This window comes from Sinohyriopsis cumingii, chromosome 18, assembly GCF_028554795.1.
Source record: "Sinohyriopsis cumingii isolate HCF-2022 chromosome 18, ASM2855479v2, whole genome shotgun sequence".
NCBI classification, from domain to species: Eukaryota; Metazoa; Mollusca; class Bivalvia; order Unionida; family Unionidae; genus Sinohyriopsis; species Sinohyriopsis cumingii.
In genome coordinates this window covers 102,529,512-102,542,609 of record NC_142978.1, presented here as the reverse complement: position 1 = coordinate 102,542,609, position 13,098 = coordinate 102,529,512, and the positions used below count along the sequence as shown (strand labels likewise).

The following is a 13,098-nucleotide window of genomic DNA, read 5'->3' as shown; positions in this document are numbered from 1 at the left end:
GAGTTTGTATTTGATCCAGAGAGCATTTCATCTTGAGGAACATATGGTAAAGTAATGGGGCAGAAATTTTAAGAGGCTTTTGTTTGCATAAAAGACAAGTATGGGATTAACTGTGCTTGGAAATAAATGAAATCATAGCACCACAATGCTGGTTTATGACAATTGGTTTCATTATTATAGTGGATGTAAATAATGATCACACGTTATTGAAATTTTCAACCTTCATACAATTTTCAGTGAAGAAGCTTTAAACCATTATATCCATCAAATAAAGCACTAATTTATAAATTAAAACAAACAAATCTACAATCAACTCTCAACTTATTTTTGTCCCTCTTGCCTGCATCCTCATTGGCATTGGAATGATTGTTATTTTGTGATGCTGACGAGACCTGTAGATATCTACCTGTTCATCTATGTATCAGTCAGTGGGAAAAGTGCTAATGACCTATTCAAATGAAAGTCATTTTGAGACAGAATCAGTTGACACTTTCTTGACAAGGTCTCTATTATCTTCCCTGAGTCATGGGCTGACACTTTGCTTGTGACCTCGACTTTTTACTTGATACATGGGTATAATATTTTAGAGTCATCTGAGTCTTCATGGTTATCAGAGTCACAACAGTTATCACAGTCATAACAGTTATCAGAGAAGTGTGGACAAGTCTAAAAATATTTGTATGCGTTAGAAGCCTGATGAAACTAATTATGGTTAGTTATACCCTCACCACTCAAGTTGGTGTAGTGTTCCTTTTCCTGTCTTTTTTATTTGTTCATTATGCTTTCATTACACCCTCATTTTCTTAGACCATTTTTCACCTATAGTTATGAAAATTAGCATGTCAGTGCATCTCCAGAAGAGTAACTCAGTCATACCAATAAAAAGTCACTATAATTTTCATGCATGAGCAAATTTTGTATATTCAGCTGTTCTTTTATTACACTCTTAGTATATTTGACCCTACTACGTCTTAACTTGTCAAACATTGTGCGTTAATCAAGAGAATCACTCGACCATACCAAAAGTAGGTCACTTTGTAATTTTCTTGCTAGAGTGATTTTTCAATTTTCAACTGTTCTTTCATTAAATCTTTGGTATAGTAGACCCTGTTTCATCTTGACATGTCAAAAAGTGTGTATTTGTTTGCATCTTTAGGAGACAGAATCAGTTGTACCCAAAACAGGTTACTGTATTTTGATCAATTTGTGTGTCATCAATTATTCATTTGCTATGACCTCAATATCTTTTACCAGGAAAATTTGGACTTGTAAAACTTTTGTGTTTGTCTGTACCTCTAGTATAGTAACTTAACATTATCAAAACTAGTTCACACTTAACATTTTTCTTGCATGAATTACTTTTGTGTTTTCAGCTATTAATTTGTTAAACCCAGATTTTCATGAAATATGTGTGAGATGACATTCAGCAGGAAATGATCGCTAAGTCATAGGCATCCATGTACCATTCATTCTTGCAGTAACATTCTTAATACTGGATACTTTGAGAAGTATACTGCTTAATAAAATACTTTACAGCTTTAACTTGTGTTTGTTTTAAACAGGTGTCCTCTTTCTGCATAGAAGCCTCTAGGGTATGTGAAGCCTTAGTTCATCCCCGTGTCCCATGTTTAAATGGGCCAATTGTCTGTCATTCCCTGGTGCATATTGGAAATCAGAAAATCAGAGAGCTCAGCAATGGCAATACATATCATTCTGAAGAGGATTCAGTAGTCCAACATGAAGAGAACCTGCCAATGCCTACATTCACTGTCCTACCATCTTCAAACGTAAGTTTAACTGACTCTCCCAAGCAAACTGTGGAAGTTGAACCTAATAGTGATAGTTGGAGGGGGAGAAAGAGGATTTTTGAAGAGACAGGTGCTCATAAAGGAAATGGTAATAACAATAAACAGATGAGAGTTGATGAAGTGATCTCACATAATGTTCCCAGTTCAAGCACATCTGGTAACACGAAATCTCAAAATCTTGTAAACAACCAAGAAAACAGAGCTTCAGATCTCCATGTTTCTCAAAGGACACGGGTCCCTGGTGAAGACCAAAATAATGTCATTGAAAAAGATAAAAGTAGTGATGTGTCAGTCAAAGAAAACAGAGATAACAAGATGGAACAGCATCAGGGGGCAAGTGAAGTGGAGTTTATCATAGAAATAGAAGATAAGGATAGTGCAGCAGATGTGGATTTTGTACAGAAGACCAGCAGAGAAAATACTGCTTCTTTAGATAGCATTGGTATAGTAGGGGAAGATGAGGACATTGTAAGTGAAGGAAGATTCTCAGCTGAGAAGGAAGAACCGAGGAATGAGTTGCATCACTCTTCAAACTTTACAGAGCAAACCCATTTGAAGGAAAAGGTTTGGAACTTATCACTAATTATTTATTTGTTATTTATCCAGATTAAATTGTAAGACCTATTGTGGCTTAGTGGTTAGCATGTGAGAATAGCCTGGCTCTATACCATTGTGTGACATTTGGTAAAGCACTTGACTCTAATTTCCTGAGGCTAGTATTACCTTCACAGTTGATCTGTCATAAAACACACAGTGAAATCTATTCCAGATGTGGAATATTCCATAAGAACCATTGGAAGTTGCATCCATACAGTGTTTAAATATATGTTGATATGAAGGTACAAATATGCTGCACATTTAGCATTTTTGGACCATGTGCATTGTTGAAAACGTTCTTTTCTAAGTAAATGTTCAGATACCTAAACTTATTGAGCACTGTATAGAAAGGAGAGTGCTGATTTGTAATGACTGTATGATCATGACTGTACAGATTTTTACAGACTGTATGGCAAGGATGCTACAGATTTGTACACCCTGTATGGCCAGGATTGTACAGATTTGTACAGACTGTATGGCCAGGACACTACAGATTTGTACAGACTGTATGGCCAGGACACTAGAGATTTGTTCACACTGTATGATCAGGACAGTACAGATTTGTACACCCTGTATGACCAGGATTGTACAGATTTGTACAGACTGTATGGCCAGGACACTGCAGATTTGTACAGACAGTATGGCCAGGACACAAGAGATTTGTTCACACTGTATGACCAGGACAGTACAGATTTGTACACCCTGTATGACCAGGACTGTACAGATTTGTACAGACTATGGCCAGGTCAATACAGATTTGTACACCCTGTATGACCAGAACTTTACAGACTATATGATCAGGATACCACAAATTTGTACACCCTGTATGACCAGGACTGTACAGATTTGTACACACTGTATGACTAGGACTGTACAGATTTGTACACACTGTGACCAGGACTGTAAAGATTTGTACACACTGTATTGCAGGACTGTATAGGTCTTTACACCCCATATGGCCAGGACTGTACAGATTTGTCCAGGACCCTACAGATTTGTTCACACTTTGTTTCCAGGACTGTACAGATTTGTACAGACCATGTGATCAGGACACTACAGATTTGTACACCCTGTATGACCAGGACTGTACAGATTTGTACACCCTGTACGACCAGAACTGTACAGATTTGTACAGACCATATGGTCATGACACTGCAGATTTGTACACCCTGTATGGCCAGGACTGTACAGATATGTACACTCTGTATGAACAGGACTGTACTACAGATTTGTAAAGACTGTATGGCCAGGACATTACAGATCTGTACACACTGTATGGTCAGGACACAAAAGATTTCTACAGATTGTATGACCAGGACTGTACAAATTTGTACACACTGACTAGGTCTGTACAGATTTGTACAGACTATATGGCAAAACTGTACAAATTTGTAGACTTATGACCAGGACATTACAGATTTGTACAGACTGTATGTCCGGGACTGTACAGATTCGTACAGACTCTATGGCCAGGACACTACAGTTTTCTACTGACAGTATGGCCAGGAACTACAGATTTGTACACCCTATATGGCCAGGACTGTACAGATTTGTACAGACTATATGGCCAGGATTGTACAGATGTGTACACCCTGTATGACCAGGATTGTACAGATTTGTACAGACTGTATGGCCAGGACACACTAGTTTTGTACCAACTGTATGGCCAGGAACTACAGATTTTTACACCCTATATGGCCAGGACTGTACATATTTGTACAGACTGTGTGGCAGGCCTGTACAGATTTGTACACCCTGTATGACCAGGATTATACAGATTTGTACAGACTATGGCCAGGATGCTACAGATTTGTACTGACTGTATGGCCAGGACTTTACAGATTTGTATGGTCTATGACTAGAACTGTACAGATTTGTATTGACTGTGGTAAATACTCTACAGATTTGCTGTTGGATGCTATAAATATTTATTTTAAAACACCCATTTTAACATTATGACTTTATTTTTTTACCTGCTTCAGACATATGTGCTTAATCAGGTGTTATCATAAGTTATTATCATGCATATATGGTTTTTATGTTTGTCATACATGGATTGCTATCACATTCAGAACTCACTAGTTAATCAGAGAAATGGGGTTCTTGAAAATTCAAGTTTATGTGGGGATTTGATGACGTGATAATTTTTGCCTCAGCAACATCATTGCATGGAACACAATTTAAATATTTTTTTCAGGAGGAGATCGATGCAATGCTTTCAAGTTTTGTGGATGTGGGACCTGATGCAGACTGATGTGTTTCATCCAGGTGTATAGAGGAAATTATATATACATTCAAGAATGTGTATAAAAAAATTGAAGATCTTGGAATAAATACATGATAATATGTAGTCACTCTTTTTTTCTCATTACCTAAGGATCCTAACCAATGCTGCACTAAACATTTCCTCCTAAAATCAGCTTATTTTGCATATATGTTGTATATTTGTTGTTTTTCCTTTGTTTTGTTTTTTTGTTTTTTTAAATTTCCTTACCCACTTGTTTTGTTTAAGGGTATTATTTTTCTTAAAACTGGGGAAAAAAAGTCCTTCTACTCCTGTTTTCTTTGAGTGTAAGCTACTTCCAGATGGCATATATTTCTGAGTATCACTATGTTCATCCGATCATTCATTATTTTTCATGGACAGAGTTAAAGCAAACTCAGTCAAAATGAGATTCTGTATCATCATATAAATATGTTCCAGTTTTACTTACAACGCAGCTTGTTAGTGATCTTGATGATTCAACATTGTAAAGTTTTGATCAATATATGTTCAAAAATACATTCTCTGCGATAACAGACTCAGCCTGTCAGATGCCAGATCACCAGTTAAAAATGGATAGTTGCCCTTCATCCAGCTCTTGCAAGCTTTGATGTCATTAGCTTATATACCAAGAGTTATCACAGTCTGTTGAAAACTTTACAATGTGAAATTTTCATGAACATCTTGCACACATGCAGTGTTGGGTATATATAGTATCTAAAGACTTTACAAGACTCCTAGTTAAGGTGGCCAGAACTTATCTCAAAGGATTGCTTCAGATGTTAAGAAGTATTTGTTGAAATAGTTTCAGATATATCTTATACAGACACCCATTTATATAGATACTTAAACTTGGGTTAACATTTAGGCTTGCACTGCTGCTGGTAACAATGCTGTGGAAACTGTTGTCCAAAGAAGATGATTGGCTTTACAGTTTCGCATGGTCTTGCTAATATTATATTATGTAATAAGTTTCATTTACTCTTTCCATGAGACTGCTTCAATAGCCTAAGTGGTTAGAGAGTCAGCCTCGGATGTTAGAGGTCACAGGTTTGAACCCTAGCTGAGTCATATCAGAGACTTATAAAAATGGTACTAGCAGCTGCCTTGCTTGGCACTCAGCATTAAGAGGTTAGTATTAGTACTGGTCAGCCTGGTGTCAGGATAATGTGATTGGGTGGGTCATGATGCTACATGACTGCAGCATGATGCCCCAGTGCTAGACATGACTGTAAACTATCGATACTATTATTATGCCATTACTGCAATGCTTCATGACTGTTTCCAGTATTACTACATAGTTTGAAAATAAAAAGAATGTAAGACAAAATATAGATGTTTACACTATAATGTTGTTTCTTCTGTTCAAAAACCATATGGTTGTACACTCAAGGTTTTGTGGGTCAGGTTAGCATAGCTGCCAACCCTCAAGAAATTTGGCGTGAATTTCACGACTTTTTCAGCGATTCACAGATTCACACCACAAGCCAAAATTTCATGAATTCTCCAATACTCAGTTATTTTAAATCTTTAATAAAATAACCGATTTCCTGTTAAGCGCTAGTCATGATATTCGCAGTTGCGGAAACAGTCCGGTACAGCTGGTCGCGATATTAGTAGATCTACAGCCAATTAGTATAGTTGGCTTGGTAGCAAGCATTTTATCCTATTTTAATCTGTATGTATAAGAGTAGTTTTACAAATACTTTTGAGAGAAACTGGGGCCTAACTGGAATTTTGCTCTGCGCATGCGTCACCAACACTGATTTGAGGTACCGTTCAGCATCGCGTGTAAGATCTTGAAAATGTCTTCACCATCAAGGAAAAAGAAATGTATTGCTCAAAAAGTGAAGTTTAATTTGGAATATATCAAAAATTGGCCGTACATTCTGCCATTAAACATTGATATTCATCATGCTTTTTGCACTCAGTGTGCCATCGCAGAGACGATGTGAGGAAGCACATCGGTTGCAAAAAACACGTAGAAGTTGGGAAAATGAAGAATTCGCAAATTTCAGCTCTGGAATATTTTAAGCCATTGGTGGAAAACCTGCAGGCTACCAGTGCTGAAGCATTATTTGTGAGTTTTCTTGTTGAACATAATCTACCTTTATCAATTGGAGACCATGCTAAACATTTGTTCCGACAAATGTTCCTGGACTTGAAAATCACTTCTAAATTTTCCTGTGGAAGAACCAAAAGTGCTGCAGCTGCTGTGCATTCCTCACAGCAACAGTGACAGCAAAAGAGTATTTTCTCTAGTGAGGAAAAATAAGACAGACTTTAGGGTCTCCTTAGCTGCAGAAAATTTGTCAGCAATTTTAGTCACCAAGATCAACCAGCAGACAAGAAGTCTGAACTATATAGAAAACAAATTTACGATCAAGCAGTTGAGGAAGTTCAGGTCTGCTGCAGTATCATGTCTTGATAAATAAATATTTCTGCATATATGTAGTGTTTTAGTTGCGATCTTGATATAGTGTAGTATTGACAGTCAGAGTGGATGGAGTTATTGTCATGGTATTTTTGGCTTTGTATTTTTCACTAATTCATGTCCAAATTCATGACTTTTTATCCCTATTTTCACTAATTGTGAGCCTGGAAGGTTGGCAGCTATGTGTTAGTGGTGGTAAACAAGACATAAATAAGATTTACAGTTTTTTCAAGTTGTATTTAACTTTGGTCAGCACTTAGCGATGGCTTGATATAAACATTAGAATAAAATAAATTTAAAAAAAAAAACATGAATAACCATATATCATAAGCTAAAATCACACCGAAGAGACAATGAGAAGAAGATGAAGAAAATGTTTACTTTCTGGTCAAGCTATTTAGACGAAATTATTCCATCCAAAATGTCATCAATGATAAAATTTGCTTAACTAAATTTTGACTTATTGTAATCTTGTTTTTACTTTGTTTTCAGGGTAAAAGTTTTATATGTATTCTGCACCTCAGAGATTAGCGGAAAGAAAAGGAATTAAATGATGTAGGTCTAAATCATCACTAACACTTTTTAATTTTTTTATAATGTTAATTATCTATGATAAAAGTCAGTAAACAATGCCCTAGGTGATTGACTTTAACTTCTGTTGCAGTGCTTTCAAGATTGCTGGTTGATATCTTGCGGTTTTCGTCATTGGAGTATATATTTCTTATAATTCCCTTTAACATTCTCTCCTTTTCTTCATTCAATTTTTATTTTATTTATTTTCTTTGCACATTTTAAAGCACTTCCTCATACAGAGTTTGCATTAAACTCAGATTTATTTTCAGATTTATTTTCCACTGGTCCACATCTTGATTATGTCTAAATACACATCATTTATATTGTCATATGTAAGTGGGCATGTGAAAATGAATATTTACAACTTCGGTTGCAAACCTTCCCTCTTGCTGTACGTTGATTGTCTTCACTCAGAGATAGGTATCAGGTTCTGATAAATCTTATCAAGCCCTGGCACATGCCTATGCAAAGAAGATAACTACAATGATTGTTGTCTTTAATATTGCTGGAATCAGTTATCCTCAAAATTGTCTGCTTCTTAGTCTTCTTTATCTGAATCAACTTGCCTCAGCTCTTATATACACTGGTACCATGTGACCTATCATGTTCCCCCAACAAATCTATTTCTAACTGGACCGTCTCATTCTCAGTGTGGGGAAACTTGCCAAAATGACTAATTTAAGATGCAGCAAACAACTTCTACAGTATGTTACTAATATGTTTGAATGATCATTTTACTATGAAAGTTACTACTACTGCTTGGAATATTTGTACTGAATTAACTTCAAGAAAAGGATCCAGATTAAATAAAATGAGAAATAACTTAAAATTACTTGAAAGAGACCATATATTACTTTGCAAGAAACATGAAAATTTGTTGTAATTTGGTTATAGAGAGAAGATAGCAAAGACAAAAACAGAGAAGAAATGTGGTTGAAAAGTACCTTTACAAAGGCCAGAAGATTCAAGTAATGTTTAACTTGATGCTTGGGTTAACATTCGCAGAAATTTGAAGTGGCAAATATGAGACATCAAGATTGGAACAAGAGATATCAGTCTTGCCAAGAAGTTATGTTGCAAGGTTGGTCAGACTAATTCAAGCTCGAGCAGGCAACATAATTCACAAAGGTGAAGTTGATTACTAATAGACCTATAATAATACCCACCAAATGAAAAGCTTGATAACCTTGTTGAAGTGGTTATTTTGCAAACATTTCTGTAGTGCTAAAAGTATTGATATATTAAGATGGCATTGAGTTATAATGAAATCATTCAAGTTTAATTTTAATGTTTAGTTGCATAATGTAACACTTGCAGGGAAATAAAGAATGCAATCGGAAAAAATGCAGAAAGTATAGAGGTTAAATTAGTTTTTCAGGAAGGAGAAGGTAAATATAGAAAGCAGAATTTTTTATCAATGTGGCAATAAAAGAGACAAGTTGAAGAAAGCTTTAACTGAGAATATTTCAGTGTCTTCTGTGCAAATGGAAGTGTCACCAGAGAAGGAATGTATGTTTTCAATGCAGCTGATAGCAAAAATAGTCGATTATACATTTGTACATTTCATTACAGAGAAGACAATTTGTTGTTGGTTATTTACATTGCTCCAAGTGAACCACCCCAAAATGCATTCTATTACAATGCTCCAAGTGAACCTCCCAAAACACATTCTATTGCAATGCACCAAGTGAACCTCCCCAAAACATGGTCAGTTACAGTGCTCCAAGTGAACCTCCCAAAACACATTCTATTACAATGCTCCAAGTGAACCTCCCAAAACACATTCTATTACAATGCTCCAAGTGAACCTCCCTCACACTATATTACAATGGGTTGGCGTGGTGTAAGCTGTAGAGCTAACCATAGGAACTGACCATAGCAACTGTGAAGCTGAACCATAGCAGCCGTAGAGCTGAGTAAAGTGTTGATGGTCGAGTAGCCAGTGATCGGATATTGCTGACTGAGATTTGTGGGCGCTGATTACTTGATTGACCAACCTGGAATACTGTCTGCTTGATTGACCGGTGTGACTGGTAGCCAAGTGTGCTGGTGATGGAGTGTGTAACTCCATACATGTAATCTTTTATTACATACATGTATTTTAGCTGTGGGCTAATCTTTGAGGTTTGTAATACCCAGTGTGACTGTAAAGATATTTTGTACATCTGTCCCTCTGTTTTCATCATTTTCACTATTTGAGTGAATACATTTTTACTATACGAGTAAAATACCAGTTTTTACTATTTGAGTCAAACACATCATTTTTTGGTTGTGAAATCATTGTGAATCATTCATCTTTGTCCTTGTACTGTCTAAGGTCATTTTTTATATTTTTATTATTAATTTTGTGCGGATTATGTTAATTGATCCAATATTTAGATATTATATACGCATGCATTGATCATAATTCTTTTCTCATTCAACTCATTCGTTATTAAACATTGTATTTGTATCTTGATCAAAAGTGTTCTGTTGTAAATCTGAAATCTCACCTGGTTATCTTGTTACAATATGATTTATAAATAGATACTTACTTATGTGTTGACAATTGTTAATAATCTTAATCTTAATAATTAGACAATGATGCCCGTGGCTAAGTTTATCAGTGGCTGGGTTTTTGACTTTTCTACAATAATTCTATAACTTTCCATCGGTTGGCCTTGGTCACATGAAATGACGCAAAATGAGTAGTATTATTTGTTACATGCGGTTTATTGCAAATACATTCGCAATCGATGGTGTATATAAGGAGAGAATTAAGCAATTTTGAAGTCATTCACATTTCTTGTGTTACAGTTGTAAGTCTGCAGACATGTTCTATTTTGTACTAGATATTATTCGAGAGGAAAAACATTTATTTGAACTGTTCATTGGAAATAGAAAGCATTTTTTTTTTTTACTATAATATTATTCTGGAACTGTTATACATTATTCGAAGGAATTCTGGACAGCGCCATTTTAACGTCACGTTCTTAGAGGGGTACATTTCCAGTTTTGAATTGTATAAGGAACGTTTCATTCACTTTCATAGACCATTACAAAAATTAGGACTTTCATAGACCATTACAAAAATTAGGACTATCATAGACCATTACAAAAATTAGGACTTTCATAGACCATTACAAAAATTAGTTTTGATTCACTTCATAAATATTATTAGTTATAGGCCATTTTCCTCCAAAGCAGTTTGGAATGATACGTTTTTGAAACAAATGGAAAATGTTCTTGCACAAGTGAAAGAAACATGTATACTCGGCAATATAAATAAGGACCTTCTCAATATTCAAATAAGGAACAACTGGATGGAATTTATTGAATCATTAGGTCTAGTCCAGCTGGTAAATGAACCCACAAAGGTAACAGAAAAATTAAGCACTCTTATTGATCACTTGAATATCAGCCTATTAGACAATGTGGCTTGTATTGAATGTTGGTTTTAGTGACCACTATCATACTGTTATTAAAAGAAAGGTAAAGTGCAAGAGAAATAAGAAAATTGCACACAAAACGATCACTTACAGATCGTTCAAAACTTTTAATGAACAATTTCTCGATCACCTTTATAAAGTTTCACTGAATATGACCCAAAATTTGGATGACATAGATGAAGCTCTGAGGGTGTGGACTGACTTATTTATGGATGTAGTCTCTAAGTATGCACCACTGAAAGTACATTGAGTAAAGAATGAAATCCAACCTAATTGGCTTACTACTGAAATCCTAGATATGATGAAAACACAAGGCCAATTCAAAGCTATGGGAAACCATGCACAATATAAAACATGGAGAACTATAACAAGTGTGATTAAAAAAGCTACTAAAATTTTTTATTTTCAATCATTGCTTGAAAACAAAAAGAGCAACACAAATCCATTTGGAAAATCTTCAACGAACTCACTGGAGAAACACAAAGGTCAGACAAATGAAATTCACTCACTTCTGATAAATAACACCATAGTCACTGATGACATTGGCATTGCAAATGTTTTCAGTGATTTTTTCACCAACATTAAAGGAACCAGTGATAGAAAACAACTTTAATGAACTGAAAAAGTTCTGCAGCAGCAAAGTTTCTAAGGAGGTACTGTATATTTCTCTATTCCACCAGCATAAAAAACTGTTAAAAATGGCTCCTTGAACTTGATACCAAGAAAGCTACAGGACTGGATCAGATTGGTCCACAACTCATTAAATCTTCTACCCCTGCTATTTTAGATAGCATAACATTCATAATCAATTTAAGTATTGCAACGTCATCTGTCCCCAAAATATGGAAAACCGCAAAAGTAACTCCTATTCACAAATCTGGTTCTAAGGATGATGCTGATAACTACCGTCCAATCTCAATACTACCAAACTTGTCAAAATTAATTGAAAAACATGTCCATGACTCATTCATGTCATATTTAACCAAACACTTCCTGTTACACCTTAATCAAACAGGCTTTAGACAGAAACATTCCTGTGAGACTGCTTTGATCTCCATAACTGATAAATGGCTTCATGCACTTGACCTGGGTAGAATAATAGGATCTGTATTTATGAATTTCAGGAAAGCTTTTGACATGATGGATCATGAAATCCTTTTTAAGAAACTAAATATCTACCAATGTGACAAAAGCGCAGTTAGATGGTTTACTTCATACTTAAGTGAGAGAACACAACATGTTTATATAAATAATGTTCTGTCTGAACCTGGAACAATTAGATGAGGAGTACCACAATTCTCAATTCTAGGTCAGCTACTATTTTTTTATATTAATGACCTACTACTTTTACTAAGGGACTCAATATCATCAACAGATCTCTATGCAGATGACACAACATTTGTCAGATATCCAAAACACAAAGTATGAACTCGAAATTTCTTTACAGAATGCCCTAAACAAACTGGACAACTGGCGCACATGCAATGGCATGGTGGTAAACACTGGTAAAACTAAAATATTACTTATCTCAACACAGCAAAAAAAGACAAATCTTGATAGAGATGAACTATGTCTGACATGAAAGATTACAAATTTGCAAATGGTGTATAGATTACTTGGTGTTCTGGTAGATAATAACCTATCATGGACTGGCATATCAAACATATCAGTAAAAAATGCCAATTCACGTTTATGGATTCTCAGTAGGATAAGAAAGTTCACCCAGAAAGGCACAGAAAACTATTTTTTAACAGTTACATACAACCCTATTTAGTCTACTGTAGTACAGTATGGGGTAATTCAAATGATAAAAACATAGCAAAGCTGGCACATTTTCAAAAAAGAGCATTTGGGCTAATATCAATCCATAAAAAATGCAAGGAAATTTTAGCTGGTAAGTGAAAAATATTACCTATTAAAACCGAATCCATTTGAAGAAAGACAAATTAATGTACAAGATATCCAGTAACAGTGCTCTTGAATATTTACAATCAC

General features: G+C 35.3%; 1 protein-coding gene across 1 annotated transcript in view; it reads left to right on the top strand.

Moving 5' to 3' along the window:
• Positions 1-4,755, top strand: part of LOC149777611 (proline-, glutamic acid- and leucine-rich protein 1-like) — a 59,923-nt gene extending 55,168 nt beyond the window's left edge. The window contains exons 16-17 of the mRNA XM_089942265.1: positions 1,563-2,372; positions 4,603-4,755. Coding sequence (XP_089798391.1) covers positions 1,563-2,372; positions 4,603-4,659 — 867 coding nt within the window. The 3' untranslated portion in view covers positions 4,660-4,755. The remainder of the gene's footprint in view (positions 1-1,562; positions 2,373-4,602) is intronic.
• Positions 4,756-13,098: the final 8,343 nt, after the last annotated feature.